The sequence below is a fragment of the Camellia sinensis genome, chromosome 7 (assembly GCF_055761805.1).
Source record: "Camellia sinensis isolate YWXY chromosome 7, ASM5576180v1, whole genome shotgun sequence".
Classification (NCBI taxonomy): domain Eukaryota; kingdom Viridiplantae; phylum Streptophyta; class Magnoliopsida; order Ericales; family Theaceae; genus Camellia; species Camellia sinensis.
In genome coordinates, this window is record NC_138967.1 from 151,277,248 (window position 1) to 151,299,322 (window position 22,075).

Here is a 22,075-nt window from a genome sequence, read left to right on the forward strand (position 1 = left end):
AGAATGCTCCTTTTTATGCCTTAGTCTTAGGCCCATTGGTATGCATGTTTGCATGAGCATTTGTCCACCATTTCCACCACTTTCGGCCACTGTTTTGGGGCATGGCTGAGGCCTCCCATTTCAGTTTATGACCACCCTTGTATATAGTTGCATGCTTAGCATGATGCATGTTGCATTACATTAGTTACATGCTTGCATTATATCTTGTTTGCATGTTTGGATATTGTTTAGCTGAGTGCATCACATAGTCTTGTTGTATGCTTGACATGTTCATATTGCATTAGTTTAGCTTGCATGAGTAAGTAGTGTCATGTTGCATTGGCTTAGCATGCTCATATTGCCTTGCATGAGTTGCATCACTTTGCATTGTATATGGCATACATGCATTGCATCTTGTTTGGTTTGGGGTGTCAAACCAAATTTGAGGAATGAGGCGCATTCGTACTTAAAGTGACGAAACACGTCTCACTTCTCGGTCGCCAATGCCCCTGACCTCAACATGATAGGGCATGAGGCATTCATTTCTTTTGTGCATGCATTTACCTTGAATGGCAAACTTGGCCTCTTAGGCCATCATGCATCAAAATGCATAATTGATGGCCCGAGGGTCGAAAGCCACGCTCCCTTGAGTCCATTGCATGATAGGGAGTGTGGCCATGCTCACATTTGCTTGAAAATTCCATGCCATACACTGCTTGCCCTCTGCTGCTGCCAACTGCAGGATTCTGCAGGAAGAAATAGCCGGCCGGCCATTTGTAGTGCCGACCGACCATCAGTGTCCAACTGATGGCCCAATATTTAGCCGATGAGCATATTCCCATGGCCGGTGATCATATTCCTTGGCCGGTGGAAATCCAAAACACTCAGGAGGAAGTACAAAGCAGTTTTGGAAACTTTCATATCTTTCAGAGGAGTAAGGCAGTGTAAACAGAGGCAACAGTGGCATGGTATCGGGTTTCCGGGCGCGGCAAATCGAGCATGCATCATCCCATCATTCCGAGGCGGGGCTACGGCCACCTTCTTTCTGTAATTAATTTGTTGATTAATTAGAAGTTTTGTAATTAATTAGTTAGTTAGTCAGGTAGTTAATTAGTTAAATCTGTATTATTTATTCGGACCCTTCGAGTGACGGCAATTGTGTATTAAGTGTGCGTGAGTGTGTGTATGTCTTCCAACCCCACGTCTTTCTTCCCTTTTATTTACTAGCTTTCGATGGTTAGTTTAGGGCATGTTTAATTTAGCATACCTTATGCTATGCATGCGTGTATCATTCATCAGTCCTGCACGCACCGGGCTCGGCGCATCATACTAACTGCATAGTATTTCCATTCCAACTTGAATACGTGTATCGAGTTGTCGCATCTCACATGCCATTCTTATATTAGTCGACCCCATTCTAGTTGCATTCTGTATGTGTTGCATTAGCCATCTTAACATAAACTAGGATCATGCATTTGATTACTAACTAGTTTCTGTTTTGACTTGGAGTACTAGGTAAGCTCTTATGCTTTAGCATCTTGCATGTGTGTGAGTGTTGCCATATTAGCATGCTTACCATGAGGCTATATGCTTATGTGATATATCTGCCTGAATGCCTGTGGGTGAAGGTTGGATTGTTTGAGTTGGAACAACTCGTCGAAATCCATGTTTTAGCCTACTTGCGAGTAGCAAATTTCAAACCGATTTCCAAACAAACGGATATGCGATGCTTTGTCCCAATTCAGGCGACTCAATCTATATTTGTCATGCTGTGCGCATCACATAGTAAATCTAGGCTAATAACCGGAATAAGAATGCATAATGTTTTCAAAACAAGATATGATGGTTAGTAGAGGCCGGTCTTCGGATCGGGCGAGAGGGGGTGCTCATAGCTGACCTTTCCCAATCGTACCCAAGTTCCCGAGCCGAGGCAACTTTGGTGATGACGGACACGTGGCCTTAGGCAAACGAGTCAAGGTTTCCTAAATTCCCCCAAAATAAAATATTTAGGTGGTGACTCTGTATCTGGCAAAGCAGTCCATGTTTGGCACTTCTTTTCAAAAATCTGTTTTCCAAAACGATTTGCCGGATTTAGACTCTTTGGTTCAGATTAAGAATCGTGACAATTTGAGTCTGAACTGTAGTAAGCCCAAATGAATAGAATGGGATTCCCTCCCGGGGCATTCGGGGGACGTCTACACTATACATGAATTTACTAAACGAAATATGTATTCCTAATTGGCACACCGTCAGAGAACAGATTCATTTTTTTTTCCCCCCTTAAATTAAATAAGACATACAAAGCAAAGAACTAATAGGCACCCTAAGGGAGATATATCTATATCTTATTGGTCAAAGCAATCAAGAATTCGGGAAAGAGAGGCAGAAATAACATATTAGTCTACACAATATTGTGTGTAATAACCAACCTTTGTTTTTTTCTTTTTTCGAACATAAGCCACAAACAGAAGCTTTTTTTTTTTTTAATTATTAAATGATCAACAGAAGCACCAACATTGTAATATACAAAGGACAATTAGAATGTATGACCCGGAGTTCTATTTAGGTGCAGCAGTGGCCAAACAATTTCCTGCAGTGAAGATCTCGGCTCACGGAAAAAATTAAACAGGTGCTATTTTATTGTTTTTATTGTTAGGATCAAACACATCCATAAAATAGTCTCACACACACAGAGCACACAATGTTTACGTGGTTCGGCCCAATGCCTACATCCACGGACAGAAATGAGAATTTTCACTAAAATGGAGCAAAATACAAATACAGAGGAGGAGATAAAATTCTCACTCAACTCACAGCTCTCTCTCTCTCTCTCAAATTTCTGATACAACACAGAGTATACACTACTCTTCACACACTCACTGCTTGCCTTTGCTCTTCACTTCTCTTCTCTATTTATACACAAAGAGAGTGAGAGAGAGGAGACAAACTCACCACCATTTTCTACCTTCTTTAATGGTGAGAGTCACCAATGGCTACAACGGGAAGAGAAGGGAGAAGTGCCCAGCTTAGACCTTCCCTTCACCTGTGGTGGAAGTCCTTTCATGCCATCCTTCATTGACTTTCTCCTTTGCTTGCATGGAGTTGGAACAATAATTGGCCTGCAATATGAAATGAGGATCACCCCTTTCACATGGGGTGATCCAACATTTATAATAGGAAAAACCGAAGTCTATATAGTACTATAGTCTCCTTAAAATAAATTTGCCTTCTCACTGTGGGTGTTGGAGATATGTCGGCGTCTGTCTCCCAGGATACGACAGTCTAGACCTGCTAACGCAGAAGCATCTTCTGTTAGCTTCGACGAACTAACAACAGAAGCACTCTCTCACACAAGAAGAATATATTATAGGGGCAGACTGACTTGACTATAATATGAGAGCAAAAATTTTTGTGTTGAACCCAAGGAAAATGGTCTCCTTTTTATACACAATGGAAGAGAGATGAGGAGCCTCCCAGCCATGAAGGTTGGCAACAAATGCAAGCAAAACTACCCAATAACTTTTGCAAACTAATGGGACTTAAGTGTGTGAGTTACACACAATATACACGTGTGTATATATATTAGTAGCCACTTTACAGATTCGGCCCAAAAAGATTAGGTTAGTGGACCACCAATTTGGCCCATCCCAAACCTCACCCATTCCAACTAGCCTCAACCCCCAAGCCCCAAGATCCACAATCCACAGACCCAATCCGGTCCGGTCCAGGCAGACAGGCGGTGTATGCGTGTGGCAATTTTCGCATGACTAACTTGGACTATAGTTTTGGCCCAAACCCATCTTTAAAGCATCCATGGCTCCCTTCCTTCAAAAAATTTAGATGCCCCAAAGGGCTCATGCGCTCTTCCAAATCTTGAGGTTTAATTACCCATCAATGTTTTCCTCTACAATCAATGTGGGATTGGCAGTTATATACAATTTTCAATACTACATTCATGAGGCCAACTTTATGAAACAATTTTTCATTCAATTCTTAATGATTTTTTGTCTTCTTCTTCTTTTTTTTTTTTTTTTTTTTTTTTTTTTTTTTGTGGTATAAAGACTTTGTTCTAAAGAATCTAAACCCATTGGATCTCACCTCAACCGATAAAACTTTGATTTTTTTTTTCCTCCTCCGTGGATACAAGCATATTATCAAAAGACGTAGAGATTGTGTTGTGTGTGTTTATTTTTTATTTACTTATTTTCTTTACTGTTTTATGAATTGGAATTCGCATAAAAAATGTTACGTATTTTAATAAGATAAATTATAAATACAACTCTTGATATTTGTTGACAATATAAATTTCTTTATTACGTTTAAAAAATTACATTTCACTTTTGATATAACTATTAATTATTAATAAATAAAACAACTTGGAGCCTCGAAGTTCAACCAAATTCCAAATTATAAAAATAGCAATCCTGCCTCTAGGCACTTCAGTTGAGTTTGACCCTATGAGCCAACTGCAAGACTTATTTGGATGATTTCATTTTTTAATATTCTATTCTAAACCGTTATATGTTAATCATCAACGATGAGAGTCGCATTGATTCAATAACGCAGTTATAATAGAATAATACTATGAACACATCCTTATCCACTCATAAATTATTTTAAATTATTATTTTGTTATTAAGATTTATTTTGTACATGGACCTCATATAATCATATTACATAAATTTAATTTTCACCACACAATCACCCATCCAAAAAATTCTAGATGAATAAGTCTGGGATCACTTATCCGTTATAATATCAATGACAAGACTCGTACTGACTTAATAACTGAAATTAGAAGTTTCAACAAATTTATTTAAAAAATATACTACACAATAAATATAAGGGAGAATTATAACTCGGTATATTTTAAAAAAAAAAATTAAATCAATGTTAAAGTTTATAAATATTGATAATTAAATTCATAAACTTTTTCATTGATACGTAATTTTTTGTAAAAAATTCACTAATGTGTAATTTTTTATAAAAATTTCACTGGTATGCAATTTTTCATAAATATAATTTGGAGAATGTACTATATATTTTTAAAACACAAATACATGGTTAAAATTATCTATTTGATTTATTTTTTTATTATTATGACTAATTTATATACAAAGAATTATAAAATGACTGGGTTAAATTATTAAAATGATTATGTAATGGGCCCACAAAACTAAACTGGACAATCTAATTGCATAGTGTTCCCATGAAAATATAAAGGATAAATTATACTGATCTTGTCTAAAATATAGAGAAAGAGCATTGCTAAAGTCACAGAAACTAATGAGAATATTTTGAAATCACAATAATAAACAAAGAAAATTATGAGTTCGGATTTGTTAAAGCTTGAGATCTCAACTTCATGGTAAAGTTGACCCATTATCGAATTGGACGGGGAACAAATATTTTTTGTCTCCGTACTCCTTTCGTCCAAGCTTTGCATTACTCCGAGTGGTGTCGTACAACCTGAAAGCACAGCGACGGTGAGCTGCTCGACGGGTGTGTTGTCGGAAAACTCCTCCGGCGGTCAAGCTAGCACCCTTAGAGAGAGAGAAAGAAGACAAAAGAACAGATAGCTCTAAGGTAACAAGAATTCTGACCTATTGCATAGAGGCGCCGCAGGGTTTATATAGTTTATGCACTCACTTCCTTGCTCATCCTTTCTTGGATACGTGAAAGTACTGTCCTCTCGTCTCCTTACACGTGTATGTATCAATACTGTCAAACAGCGTCGACAAAACAGCCAAACAGTATTGACACGTACGAGTGGTGGGATCTTTCCTTTGCATTCAAATTGGGCCACGTAGCAATTCCTATCGAGCTATACTCAACACATGGCTATTATCCACCCTCATGGTCGTGCTACTCTCAGCAGGTTTAGGTCCGGGGCGTCTAGCTGGTTTCCAATCCAAATCGGCAATGTCAAATCATCTGTACCAACCTCGCCAGATCCTGGCACGCGTCCAGGACCATTAGCTTGGCTGGGCTCTTTAACTTCGATTGTTCTCCTGCTTGGCTGAGCCTAGCTCACTGCGGACAAGTCCCGTCCAATCCATGAGCTCGGTCGATGGCATGACCTTAATTTGACCGAGCTAGAACTTTGGCCCAAACCATGTTCAGCTATCCCAGCTCGGTCCTACAATCCCAGAATTTGGCCCAAGCCCAAGCTAGCTTGACCCATTTACTCGGTGTAAATCCCCCTCTCACGAATACACTTGAACTCGCTTCTATGATCTAAACCGTTCATCTTATATAACTAACTAAGAAAATTATCTATATAAAAAATCAAATTAATGTAATATTGATTGTCGTACCATTAGATCATTTTTATCTATACGACCTACATGTTCTTAAGAATAGATCACTCATGTGATTATTTATATTTGATCAACCTATTTTTTACATGCATGTTTTTCTGAACTTGTCATATGAAATGAATGGTTAAGATCATTGACATGAGTATAGATTAGTCCCATATTAGACCAACTTTGCGTATGAAGTTGAGATTTTCAACTTAACAAATCCTACACTGAACCATAAAATTTTAATTACGTATTCAATTGGGTAACCCACACTTTCAAGGGTTTTAAGGGATTGCATTAGGCATACAATTCATTTATTTTGATGAGAGGTTCTACCTTGTTTTCATGTCCATCAAAAAAGTAAAAAATACAATTTAGTGTTAAATCGGATGTAGAGCTAAAATGGTTTTGGAGGTCTTTTGTAAAACAATTCCTTCTAGGATTAATAATAATGATGATCAGTTCATTTATTTAAAGTGTTACAAATTATCAATTCATTCATTTCTTGTCAATTAATTGGGTTCAAATGTTTTTCTTTTTCCTATCTCCATGCAGATTATTTACCTCAGCCATCAAAAAAGTAGAAACATATATGTGGGTGTTGTGGTTGGAATCGTGGCTGCAGTAGCTTTTGTTATCATCTTACTTCTAGGTATTCTTTGGTGGAGATGCTACCTACTACGCAAAAATACAATGGAATGTGGTATTTGCAAACCTTAAAATTGTAGTACATTCAATTCTTTTACTATCTCCATTTTCATATTTCTAATTTAACAGTTAATTAACAAACATGAATGTCGGTTTAATTGAATTGCCATCAATTGCTTCTTCTACTTCTACTGTTGATCGCTAGTTTCTCAATTTGAATTCTGATTATTGGGAAAACAAAGAATAGAGAAATGGGTACAAATTCTCTTGGTTGGTTTTCATTTTAATATTGTCCTTGCAATATAACAGTCTACGTTTGCTTACTTTCTTTTTTCTTTTTGGAATCGATTTACAACAGATGAATGCTTAGTACATCTAGAGAATTTTTCAAATATTTGTGTTGCAAAATGCACATATAGTATATACTTGTATTTCTAAAACCATGTGTTTCAACTATATTGGCAAATCTTATATTTTATCCAGTTTTGGTCTTTTAGATGTTTTTTGGTCTCTTAGTTTCTCAAACTAGGATTGAAGATTATTGTAAGGTGTCTTGCATTTTTATTGTATTATAATTAGCCTTTTGTAGAGGAGGCATGGCTTACCAAACAGAGCTTATCATAAGTGCATTCTACCCCACTATCACTATGCATATGTGTCAGTTAATAGGATAAGTTAGGTAAGGTGATTATATTTAGAAGGGGAGGTTCAGTTCTGTCACACCCTCAATTTCATTACTCGTATAATTTACCAAATTTCCTTATAAAAATTCATTTCCAATATTATTTATAGAACACAAACTGAATAGAATAAATGAGGTTCATTCTCGCATAAATACAATGATACTAAATATGTTCACAACAATATTCATAGTACATGCCAAAAAGGCTTACATAAAAGATTTCAAAATAAATAATTACATAGAAAGAACCACCTTAATACAACTATCCTTAATCTTTCATTCAAAATTTACATAAGACAAACTCATAATATAATAAATAGCTTCTTGATCTTCCAACTATTGTACCCGACTCTGTCCTTGAAAATAATTAAGCAATATGGGATGAACACGAGATCTAGTAGGGATCTACAGTGATTCTCAATAATAATAATCAATAGATAAATGTAATCATGAATGCTATCAAATGATACATATATAAATAACGTGTCCTCTTATATGCAAAATAGATTTCCTAAATAGATACTCTTTTCACAAAATCCCACTTGACATTTCATAGAGACCTCCTTTGTTAACTCTTTATCTCTTCAAAATTCATTAGAATAATTTCCTTAAGCCTCGTTTCCTTAGATATAGGTTGTAAGCCAATTAATCATTTACTCCTTCTAATTCATATTTTACACTCATTAATAATGCCACAACTCGTCACCTTACCAATACACACAAAACACCAAAAGCATACACAACACAACAAATTTCGCAATCACATAAGGGAATTGTTACACACTTCAAATCTACATCTAACAATTATCACAATCACATAAGGGAATTGTTACAAGAATTCTCAACAATATTCACATGCCAACAACAGGCTTCACCAAACCCTACCAACAAACCACGTACTTTTCTGGGCTTTACGCCGGAAGAAAAGCAGAACCTCTATCAAGCACCACGCTTTACCTGTCATAAGTCGGAAGGAAATGGACCCTTATTCCAACATCACAACCCATCAATTCGTCATGTCACTCATTATTACAACTCATAGATTAAATCAACAACATAATTGCATGACAATGGTAAGAGTTCATCTTTAGAAATAATTACAATTTATTTCCCACGACATTCTTTACTTCTCAACACTAACACCAACTCTTTATATTCAATTACACTACACAATTGGTATCATACACTCCCCAAAGTTTATTAATTTTAATTTTCATTATCAATTCCTCCAACACAACCCTCATACACCATAATCATTCTCACAACAATTAATTATCATCATTTATACTCATCTTAGCCAATCATAAACTTAATTTCAAGAATTTAAGGCCAATTGAAATAATTCATTATTTTAAAAATAAAATCCATAACTGCGGCTTGACCAAAATTAGGGCTTTTTCCTTTAAGGCGCAAAATCATATCTCAATTTGTCCAAAACTTCATTAAGTCTCGTAAATCATAAAGTTAACTCTCTTTATGTGGAAACCCTTAATTCATCTCTATGCTTTTAAAAAAATCCCTCAACATGAGGTTTTTATGCAATACCAACATAACACTCATCTATCTATAAGAACATAGCGAAGAGAAGAAAAGAAATCCCTACCGTTATCAAGAAGAGGAAGAACCCCGAAATTCCAATGTCGATGAAAACACGATACGCTCAAATTGATAGGAAGCCCTCATTGTGCTCTACGTTTTTATATAAGAAACATGGGTGAGAATCTTACTGTAAGGAGATGAAATCTAGGGTTTAATGAGCTTAGAGCTCAACAATGGCTGAAAAAGAGGGAGGGGAGGGAGAAGAATCTGGAAAGAACGAAGAAAAGTGGCCCAAAATGACTTTTCAAAGTGCTGATCCTGAACAGATCGGTTGAGCGAACATTTCATCGCACGAATAGTGAATACAATCTCTCACAAGTTTTGCAGGTCTACAGTGAAAATACTAGGAGCCTCACATCTCCGCTCGAGCGACCACTTGACCTCTCAAGCAGTCACCCTAGACACAGCTAGTCACCCAGTACATTTCCTAAGGTACTCCCAGCACCTCAACCTTATTTCCATTTGTAACCATTTAAGTAAATACTTTCATTTAGCCTCTTACATTTATATTTCATTTACCAAAGTTTACAATGTAAATAAGGAAATACCTCCCATTTGAATTCAAGGAAAAATAAATTAAAAAAAAAATCAAAATCCAATGAAATCAAAAAGTGACTCCCTCAGTTTAGTACAAAATAATTTTCCGACTAAAATTTATAAGTTTGACATTGAAATAAAGTGATTAATACTTCATAGAAAAATTTCATAAAATCAAATTAGACTATGTAATGTATAAGGAACAATTACCACCAAATATTATTTTCAAAATCATAAGTTTTGAAAATTCCAATTTTTAATTTTTCAGACTAAGTCCAATTTTTGACAGAAAACTTGGATCTCGACCCAAAGCGTTACAAGTTCTATTATTCAATGGTGATATCATGTATCAACGATGACATGGTACCACTATTACATTGAAATTTCTCACAGTGAGAAAAAATGACCAAAAAATTGTTTAGAATTTCAAATCAAAGTGTAGATTTTAGGGTAAAGTATGACGATAGTCCATATACTTTATGGGGTCATTTTAGTCCATGTACTTTCAATTGTCTCAATTTTGGTCATGAATTTGTGATTTTGTCTCAATTTGGTTCAATTAATTACAACTCTTAGCATATTTTTTTATATAGAAAATACGCACATATGTATCACGTGCCGTATTTTTAAGAGCAAAACTATAAACTTACTCAACTCAGTTAGTTAACCTTAACCAATTTAGTAATAATTTTCCTAAAAAAATACTAACGATAATATTAATTGGACCAATTTGAAATAAAAATATAAAATTAATGGTCAAAATTGAACTAGTTGAGAGTGTAGGAATCAAAATGACATAAAGGGTACAATAGAGGGACCTCCGGTGTAATTTGTCATAAATTTTATTCACAAAATTTACCAAAAAAATTCCAAAGTTTCATCCCTATAATAAAATAAACCCCGGGCTTTTAATTTTGTCAACTTAAGTCATAGTCTTTTAATTTATTTTCAATCTAAACTATCTTCTTATATTCATTAAACAAAACTGACAAAAAATTATATTTGAGTCATTAAACTAAACAAAAAATAATGTTTTAGACATGTTATGTATATTTGACATTGAATTTAATGATTAAAATATCATTTTTTGGGGGGTCAATTTTACTTAATAAAAATAAAGAGATAGTTTGAATTGAAAACAAATCAAAATATTAAGATTTAAATTGACAAAATTAAAATTCAAAATTTATGTTGCCATACGAGTTAAATCCTAAATTTAAAAAGAAAAATAAATTTTCTTTTTAATGTTTTTTTTTTTTTGGCACGAGACACCTTATGAATGATTATTGGTCTTAGTCTCTTAAATTTAAATTGGAGTGTATTTATTAAATTTCTACCCTCCAATTCTATGTATGTGTCATCTTCAAGCTCTCTCTCTCTCTCGCTCTCTCATGATAAAACAATAGGGACCTTCTTAATCAGCTATTTGTAATGCAGCAATAGAATGGATGTTCAAATCCATAAGAAACTCTCTTTCGTCTCATCATCAACATCATCTCTCAACATGTTTTTCCCACATATCTTCACTTCACTTATTCTCTTCATTTACTTAGCAACTTTTGCCTCAGCAGCCACTCTTCTCCCCCTTGATGAAGGTATGATATATATATATATATATATATATATATATATGTTTATGTGTATCAAAAATATGCTAGATGCACATAATTAAAACACAGAAAGTATACCCAAAAAAATAATAATAATAGAAGAAAATTTGGTGTGATAAAAATTTATTTTTAGTGTGTTTCATACTCTACACTATTTTTTATTTATTTATATTTTTCTGTGCTTAATTGTGTGAATTTAACATTTCCCTGTCTCTCTCTCTGTATATATATATATATATATATATATATATATATGCATATAGATAAATAATAAAAAAAAACTATACAAGTACACAGATTGTGTAGACTAGATTTAAATTTAATTCACTCATTTTAATTTCTAAATTATTTTTTCTTCAGTGTATCAGTATGGAGAAAAGAAGAAATAAAAATAATAAAAAAATTTGTATATGCTTTTTGATTTGTTTTATTGATTTGCTTTATTTATTATTATTATTTACTACAGTGGAAGCTTTGAAGCAAATTGGGAAGACATTGGGAAAGTATGATTGGAACTTCAGTGGAGAAGCAGATCCATGCAGTTGGGCTGAAGGGACTGATAATAATGTCACCTGTAATTGCACCTCCTCCACCCTCTGCCATATTACCATGATGTACGTCTTTCTCTCCCCTCTCACCCTTTTCATAACTTTTTAAATTTTATTTATTTTATTTATACCTTGCGGAGAATTCTAAGTCAGTATAGCCCCTGTTTGGTAGGACTATAGAAAAGTGTTTATAACTTATGCCTAAACAGCTTATAACTTATAACTATGAATATAAGTTGATATCTGACTTATAAATTAAGCATCTCCTGCTCCACTCAAAGAATAAGTTAATTTTTTACTTTCAAAAAGCTATAAACTAAGGCCTCGTTTGGGAACAGACTAATTTAGTAACTTTTTGACTATTTGGCTAAAAAGGTAGGTAAAAAAAACTTGTATGTTTGGGATGACTTTTTAACTAATTACGAAAAGATGTGCAAAAAGTAGAGAGAAAAGAGAATCTTTGACTTTTTGGTATGGGTTGTTGACTTTTTGGCTAATTTAGTAACTTTTTGGCTAATTGGCTAAAATAGCCTCTTGCCAAACGAGGCCTAAACCAAACACATCAAAATAACTTAAATTAAGCTGAAAGCTGAAACAAGCGGCTTTTAAGCTGCACCAAACAGGCATATGAACTTGCTAACTTGAGTGAGTACCATCAGAAAGAATGAGAGGGTTCCATCTAATTCTATAATTAAATTTTATATTTATAGAATTATTTATTTTAGAAAATAATGTGTTATGAGTTATGAAACGCGGCTTGTAACAGACTTCATAAACCCCTTAAATTCAAATTTAAATTTTTAAGAAAAAAATAAAAAATCAACCAAATAAAATTATGTAAGAACACGTTCTTTGACTTGAATGGTCAATAAAAGTAGGCATCAATCCCATTCTTGATATTAAAAGCCCACTCTCTTTTCACAATCAAGTCTTACTGGAAAATATCTATCTTGAAAAACAAAAACAAAAACAAAAATAAAAAAGCCGCAATGGTCATGGGCTAAGTTTGGAGTGAATTTGTAGTAACTCGCTCCGTGTCAGTCAAACGATTCACTTGACCATTTATGATATCAATAAAAAAAATTATACAGTAGTTTTACATCATTTATTATGTCTTTTTATATTTCTTAATTACCTAATACAAATAATCAATCAATACTCCATCTTTTTTATCAATTATACTATCATGAAGTATCATGTGACCGTACTCCTACACTACTGAATAATCATACGATACCAAGGACTAGGTCAAAGATAAACAAAATATCATTGGATAAATTCATTTAAGAAAACATGTTTTATTACCCTATAAAAATCATCCCAACATATTTAGAATTCGCATTATAATATATAAGAGTTTTAAAAAACAAATATTTTGGTCCCTAAAAGTGAAAATTTTGTTACAAATACATTTAGGGACTAATTTCTATCGTTATGAGAATAGTCTCTAAAAGGTCGTTCCGAAAGTCAAAAATAAGGTTTTTTGTGACAAAATTTTGAAAATATCACTAATAAATAGACTTTCAAGGATAAAATAATTTAGTCTCAAAATAGTTTATTTTTTGGGACAAAAAATTTGCTTCCAAAAGGATAATAATTCATCACTAATGTCTAATTTTTGTTGCTAAAAATATAATAATGACGCTTTTCTCAACAAAATTATTGAGTCCTTAAAAAATAATTTTATTCCTAAATTTTGGTTTCTAAAATCTTAATTTTTTTATAGTGTCAGTAGGTGCACATGTTATTATTTAAGATAAAAATAATTTTTTTTTTTTTTTTTTTTATATTTCATTTTAAGACAAGATAATTTGAGTAAGTACAATACTTTGTATTTATTATCATGGATTTATTTTCTTTTCAAATTTGCAGAGAAATGATCATGGATTAAAAAAAAAAAATGAAGTGAAAGAAGCTTTTTTTTTTTTTTTTTGGTTGTGTTAATGGAAAAATGAATTAGATAATTGTCAATATATATATATATATATATATATATATATATCCATTTAGTTTAGTTAATTTTATTTTGCTTTCCCTAGATTCATTATCTAAAAGTAGCATAAATATTATACACGAAACTTATTGCGAAGTTTAAATTTTATACAATTATCCTAAATATACGTGTATAAAATATATAACTTAAAATAGTTATTATTTTCAGTTATTTTTCAAATAAAGTTTTTATTTATACACAATTGATTGAAAATACAAAATTTATATTTTTTTAGGTAAATTTTAAGATACAAAATCTAATTATTATCTAAGTAAATTATAAGAATACGCAATTCTTTAATGCTAACTGTAAATCAATCCATTCATCTGGTCCAAGCTGTTCAATTAACAAATGTCAAGGCCAAATTAGAGTTCTCAACTACTAAATATCTCCTTACGTTTGAGAAATGTTTATAGATAGCATTAGGTAGGCCAACCGACTTTGTTCCTCACCAACAAAGTCTTGGTATGGTGCTGTCATTTGATTTTGTGAGCGTCTTAGTGCCAACTGAGTTGGGATTGGACCGTTTTATTATGATGGCTTTTACATCATCTCCCCTCCCCCCCTCCCCCTCCCCCTCCCTCTCCCTTTATTGTTGTGTTTATACCTTTATTTTCCTCATCAATAAAATTCTTTTGGTTGATCAAAAAAAAAAAAAAAAAAAAGACAGCATTAGATAGGCTTGAGCCAAGAGAAGATGGCCCAAATTTGTACTATTTAGTTTGTGCCAAACTAAAGTTATGTCTGGCGTTTGATTTATAATTTATAATTATTGACCTAATTTCGACCTTGCCTCTACGTGTAGTCTAACTATTTCATACTATTTTGTAAATTACATAAACAATTTTTTAGATTAACCATTCAATCCAATGATATTATTTATAAAGAGTTAGTTTAGTTAATTGGAGCACTACAAGAAAAAACACTTTTGGCGACTACCTATTTTTTTTGGTCGCAAATAGTCCACTTTCTGCGACTAAAATTTAACTTTTGGCGACCACAATTTTTTGGTCGCGGAAAATCACCTTTTGGAGACCAAAAAAAAAAGTTGGTCACGGAAAGTATACTATTGGCGACCAAAGGGTTTTTTGGTCGCGGAAGATCACCTTTTGGCGACCAAAAAAAAAGTTGGTCACGGAAAGTATACCCTTTGGCGACCAAAAAAAAAAGTTGGTCGCGGAAAGTATGCTATTGGCGACCAAAGGCTTTTTTGGTCGCGGAAGATCACCTTTTGGCGACCAAAAAAAAAAGTTGGTCGCGGAAAGTATACTATTGGCGACCAGAGGCTTTTTTTGTTGCGGAAGATTACCCTTTGGCGACCAAAAAAAAAAGTTGGTCACGGAAAGTTATGACGGGATAAATTTTAAAAAAAAATGATACTACAGTAATTACATGCTATTTTTCTATTTAGGCATTAAAAGTTTTATAAAATAATATATAACCCAATTTTTATGGGTTATATATTTTTTTTTGCTAAATATAAACAAGAAGTATGTTATTGTCAGAGTGGCAGAATGGATTGGGTGCATGGTGACTCCTTGGTCAGGAGTTCAAGTCCCAGGGAGCAGAAAAGAATTATTTTTTTTGGGTCAAGGCGCTGACTTTTGGCGACCAACTTATCTTTGGTCGCTAAAAGTTTACTTTTGGCTAATATGAATTGGACTTTCCGCGACCAAAACAGTTGGTCGCGAATGGTCACTTTTAGCAACCAAAGGCTTTTTTGGTCGCAAAAAACTATCTGTGACGAGGCTTTAGCGACCAACTCGCGACCAACATATTTTGGTTGCGAAAAGGTTTTAGCGACCAAATATGATACTTTTCGCGACCAAAATGTTGGTCACGAAAAGTGTTTTTTCTTGTAGTGGGGATAGATATTGGAGAAGTAGGGAAACTAACAAAGTACATTACAGGTCGATCGTATGGTTGGAAGGCTTAAGGGTGGTTGGGGGAGGGAATTAAAATTGACAATTGGAGATGGTTAGCAGGGGAGAGTGAAAAGATTTTGCAATGGTGCATGATATGGGGCATGAAGGACTTGATTTGGGATAGCTCGGAGAAGAGTATCAGTGATGCTTCCTCTAAATTTTTTCCATATTGTTCTTCAATTTGTTTTATATTGTGACAAATTTTGATTGGGTTTCAATATAAAATTAAAAATTGGTAGTTTTAGGTTCTTATATCATTTGAGAAACTCTAACCTCTAATAATTGTAAGTGTAATTTTTGTAATTCACGCAAATTTTTTCCTCCTAATGTCTACTAATCACATGATGTCACACATAGTTGTTAGTTAATGTTGAAAATAAAACATTAAGGACAACATAATGAAAACATCACTTCAGCATATTTTAAATGAAGATAACTTAATTTTTATAATTTTAATTTTATCGTCTAAATTTTAAAAGTGTTACTATTTAAGTTTAAATTTATTTATTTATTTATTTGTGACCATAAATACCAATTTTATCACTATTTCTAACCTCCCAAAACCCTAACCTTACCCAATGCTTACCCTTGGCACCACCCACTTCTGCCAACTTTAGCCCCACTTTTGTCGATCTCTATCTCCGACTACCCTTACCATCCCTCCCCAACCCTTGAGCTCCCACTCCCTCCTCTCATTCTCTCTATGGTTGAGAAGGGAAAGGGATCGTCAGACATACAGAAATAGCAGGGAGATGTGGTGGTGGCCAGGAAGTGGCTACCAAATATGGGAGTGGCAAGGGTGGGGTCTGAAGTTGGGGCATTAGGATGGTCCTTTTAGTCTGATCCACGGGGACATGCCCATATCTGCCCGAATGTGATGGATTTATCCGACCCGACACTTATGTGGGGCGAAGGTGGATAATATTTTGGTCACTCGCAATGGGGGTGGGGTGGGGGCTGGTATCACCTCCTTGATCCAAACCTGACCCGATATAATTAATGATATATATAATATAATTAGATATAAGAAAAAAAAAAACTAAAAATCTGTGCTTCTGTTTAAATATAAATAAATAATAATCCTAAATGTCACGTCCCCAAAATAATACAATAAAGATAACTTATATGCGGAATAAATATGAGAAACAACATACTTTCATATACCAGAGTTCACTGTTTAACAACCAGTTAAATGCCATGTAGGCTTATATATTTCCAAGTCATTGCTTGGTTACACAAATCGAGTCTCGCTCATTACATCTTAAACCATTGGCTTTACAAATAACAAACATACACATATAAGGAATAATTAAGAAGCTCTTGCTTCCCAAAACTCCATCCACGCTATTTCCTTGGATGAAGCATCTCACCTGTACCTAAAAATGGTATTCTCATATAGGGTGAGCCAACAGCCCAGCGAAAATTATCTAACACAATTTATGAGGTTTAGCAAAAGTATAAATACTACGTACATAAACAATACTGATCTTGAAAACATCCACACGACTTGCATATCCATATGCCACTAAGACCAACCTTATTTCATTTTCCTTTAATTTCATTTCCAGTTCATATATACTACTCAATTCATAAGTGAAATTCGTTATCTTTCAATAATCAAAATGAGACTTCAACTCAATGATTTTTCAATTATGCAAAACTCACATAAATACTTCAAACCTGCCATTTTACGGATATTTCATCCAAAGGAATCGACACCCATTTACATATATAATTTTGGATCTTTCACCCAAGACACTCCAGCCAACTTGCTTTAAATGGAGTCCATCCCCTTTCTCCTCCCAAACAAATATACATATGCAATGTATTTATAAACATAATCACATATGGAGTACATCCCCTTTCTCCTCCTAATAAACATACATATATAATGTATCTATAACATGATTATATTCAATGACACCAACAATGGATTAGCATTAAATTGTCTAATCTTCATATAATTTCTACAACAATCATAGTTATCCTCCACCGATAGCCCAATGTAATTATTTCTAAAGAGATGTTAAATATCAAAATAAATAGTTTATTCAAAACTTCCATAGGTGAGATAATACATATCCCATATCACTATTTATAATCACAACCTTCTAATTTCACGTTTTCAATGTTAATCCAAATTATTTATGCAAAATAATAATTTAATCAAAATTAGGGCAGAATCCCCCTTTTACCAAATATCAACCCAAACACCAAAATCAACCATTTTTGCACAACATAATCTTATATTCAAGCCTCATACTTGTTTACCTCATATTCATCAAAACCCATTTTTTCATTTCACACCCAAATCCTAGATTTGTCCAAACCATAACCAAATCTCATCATCTATACACAATAGCAAATAACTAAGATAAAAACCATTTTAGAGTGTAGAAAATCCCTACCTCAAGTTTTGAAGAGAATCTGAGATGAAACCCCGAATTCTACGGTGTCGAAACTCGATCTCTACCGCACACAAGGAAGCCCTCAAAGTGATAACCAACTTTGGTGAAGAACTTAGGCCTAAATCCCAATGGATTTGGAGAAATCAAAGAGAGAAGATGACTTCTAGAGAGAGAAGCTCTAGACCTGGAAATTTAGAGAGTTTTAGAGGGAGAGGGGGCTGCAAAAAGTAATCTGAAACCCTAATTTATGGACTGATATAACAAGGTCACTCGAGCGTGAAATACACTTTCCCATAAACAATTTCGAATACATTTTTCATTTTTGCTTTCGGCGAGCTGACCAGGTCAAAATCGGGATCGCTATACTAAAAGTCTCACTGTTTATATATATGAAAACAAGAAAAACTTTTTAATGTGTTAAGGATTTAAATGGTTCTCAATTTTTTTGACTATTTGAAATGCGGTTGGGTATCCGTAGGTATCAAGTATTTGCGGGTATCCGTAAGGGCAAGGATGGGGTTGAAAAATTTCACTCGTGGCACGATTGGGGTGGGGCGGCGGTGGGGATCACCAACCCGCTCCAATTTATATTAAAAAATTATAAATTATATGCTACAACATGATCATGATAGGTGATCATGATAGCATCACTCATATATATGCTTTAATTTATATTAAAAAAAAGTGCTACGATATATCCTTAATACCCAAAAATAATTTGCTACCACATGATCAGGTAGGCTCCACCAACTCAGTCCTCCATCTCTTACCCTTCACCTCTAATGCACCCCAAAAAAGCATCTATCTATCTAATAAAACACTAATAGGTATCTTGTTTTTTCTTTGAAAAAAACATAAATGTTTTTTTTTTAAATAAAAACAAAACCCATGTTTGGTGCGCACATATATTAAAAATATATATATTTGATAAATTGTCAAGATGTGGGGTTGTTAGGAGTGGTGCGCAACGGGTAGGGATAATGTGGCCATAGATGGTGGGAAAGGAAGGAGTACAAATTTTTGCCAAAAAAAAAAAAGCACATTTTTTATTTTTATTTTTATGTATTTCGTTGGAATCAAAATCAGTTGTCAAATCTATTTTCATTTACAATTTTTAAAAACAAAAATAGATAATTGTAAACATAACTGTTAGGTTTTATTTCTTGGCAATCCCGTTTGACAAAACTCCTTTGAGTTGTAATTTTATTCGCATTTTTATTTCAGTGAGGCTGTGAGTTGTTAGATGCGAATCCAACCCGAATCAAGCCTTTCAGAGAAGTTTGTGATGTTAATGCTTTCAAGATTGCCATTTCGCTGATTATGACGGGGATCGAGCTGCCCGGTCAGCTCGCGGGGGTCCAGGGGGCAGCGCCACGGCGGGGTCGAGGGGCAGCGCCCCCGAAGCAAAATGCAAAAATGCATTCCAAGTTGCCTGTCCGTTCGAGCGGACATTACCCCGCTCGCGCGGAGAATCCCTGGTTCCAGCAGTTTTGGTCGCCTGCAAAAGTACTGAGATGTGTGATTTCGCGCTCGAGCGGGTTCTATAGCGCTCGAGCGGACCTCTGTTATATCACGCGCATATTTTGCTGAAGACGCTCGAGCGGAGATCGCGGGACAGATTCTATAAATTCGCGTGTTGGGTCAGATTTTAGGATTACTACTCCAGATCTTCTTTTTGGGTTCTAGGGTTTATATCTGGGGATACTTTGTGAGTTTTCTTTGATGTTTTGATGAGTATTCAACTCATGTTTTAAAGAATATACATCAAAGGTTTGGTTAGTTCTACAAATTCTACAAAAGAGAGAGAGTTGTTCTTCGGTGGATTCTGAAGAATTCGAGCCTGAAGCTTTGGTGGATTCCGGAGTGGCTCATCGTAAAGACAATTCCGAGGTGAAGACGGGGTTGGAAGAGGCACATAGAGGTTGGTTCAATTAGGCGTGGATTCGCTAGGTAATTGAGAGTATACCTGTGTAATTCCTTTAAATCTTCTTAGTGGATTGTTTTGTAGCTGTTGCCCGTGGTTTTTTTATCACAGTTGGAGGTGTCCAATTGTGATTTTTTCCACGTAAAATCGTTGTGTCTCTTTGTCTTGATTGTTTGATTGGAATTGTTATATACTGTTTAAAATTGTTACATTATCACAAATCAATATCTAGAGGGGATTTCTAGATTTTTCAATAACAATTACTAAACATATTATAATTAATTTGATTATAACTATGTTAAAACTATGGATGGAGTTACTTATGGGTAGGGGGTTATATTCACATTCACAACCTTCATGTTCTCAAATGACCTATGGCCAATAATTTAGTTCTTGTCCATTATTTAGTTTTGTTAGTTCTTTTTTTTATTTGATAAAAATATTCAATAAAGTCCACAAAAACAGTGTTTGGGAATTAGTTAAAAAAAGGTAAAAGGTCACTAAGATGTTTGCCACCAGCTAAAAAAGTTCAATTTCACTTGCAAAAAATAACTTTTTAACTGCTAAAAGGGCCAACAAATCAATTTAAAAAAACACATAAATTTGATAAGGATAGTCAAATTATTCTAGCCTTTTTTAAGGCGTGGGAAAGCATCATACATGGAGGGCATTAACCCTGAAAAATGTTCATTCATTACTTGACAACTAGGAGAATTTAAGAGTTAATTACAATTTTAGTTTTCAAATTATGGGTCGTGTATTATTTTAATCCTTAATATTTAAATTGTATCAGTTTGGTCTCTAATGTATAAAAGTATTTTAATTTGGTCCCCAATATTTAAATTATGCCAACCTGATCTCCAATGTATAAAAAATATTTCAATTTAGTCTCCCAATTTAATTTTGTTAATAGATACAAAAAATATGGAGAAAATTTAAGTATTATAAATTTAAATTTATGGGAAATTCTCTGGTGTGCATCCCAACCTCCCACAAAAATGTGCAACTTTATTACAAAATTTCGTAACATCAATTATAAAATACGTAAATTCACCGCAAACTGGCTTAACAAAAATGTCGTAATCAAGCCACAAACTTTTGCAAAATCAACCATAAATTTTTAACATTTTTGTTACACTAATTTGTGGCAAGGTTACTCATTTTGTGGTTGATGTTACAAAATTTTATGGTAAAATTACATATTTTTATGGTAAGTTGCAAATAATATGCACCCTAAAAGGACTCACACCGGAGCATTTTCCTTAATTTATACATGATGCCAAAAAAAAAAAAAAAAAAAACCTGCAATTTGAAAAATATTTTTCAGTGTAATGTTTTGCTATTAAACATTCTTTATTTTTTTGGGTGCAAATATAACTCAATTTCTGTTGAAGTGCAGAAGTCTCAAATCACAGAATCTTCCAGGGACCCTCCCAACAGAATTTGTCAAGCTCCCCTTCCTAAAAGTAATGTAAGTAAGGCCTTGTTTGGTTAACACTCATTTGAGAATTTGCTATTTTAATTAGTTTTTTTTTTTTTTTTAACAAAAAGTATGTGATAATTTGTATTTTTTTGGCTTTTTGGTTATTTTCTTCCCTTCCCAAGGAAGTAAAAAGAAAAGCTTTAGCTGATTAGTTTTAATTTGTTTAGCCAACAATAGAGAAGGAAAAAAAATTTATAAGATACATCCCAATATGAAAATTAGATTTTTTATTTTGTCAATTTAAATCTTAATATTTTGATTTATTTTCATTCTAAGCCATTCACCAAAATTTTTTTAAGTAATACCGACGGAAAAATAATATTTTAGCGATTAAACTGAATGTAGGTGTACATAAAATGTCAGAAATATATTTTTTGTTGAGTTTAATGACTAAAATATTATTTTTTTATGTCGGTTAATAGGCAAATTGTTTA

At 33.7% G+C, this 22,075-nt stretch overlaps 1 protein-coding gene across 2 annotated transcripts in view; it reads left to right on the top strand.

Annotated features, from left to right (window-relative positions):
• The first annotated feature begins 11,102 nt into the window (after positions 1-11,102).
• Positions 11,103-22,075, top strand: part of LOC114320718 (putative leucine-rich repeat receptor-like serine/threonine-protein kinase At3g14840) — a 251,004-nt gene continuing 240,031 nt past the window's right edge. For both annotated transcript variants that reach the window (XM_082879575.1, XM_082879582.1), the window contains exons 1-3: positions 11,103-11,345; positions 11,827-11,974; positions 21,558-21,629. In XM_082879575.1, the coding sequence (XP_082735701.1) occupies positions 11,195-11,345; positions 11,827-11,974; positions 21,558-21,629 (371 nt within the window). In that variant the 5' untranslated portion in view covers positions 11,103-11,194. The remainder of the gene's footprint in view (positions 11,346-11,826; positions 11,975-21,557; positions 21,630-22,075) is intronic.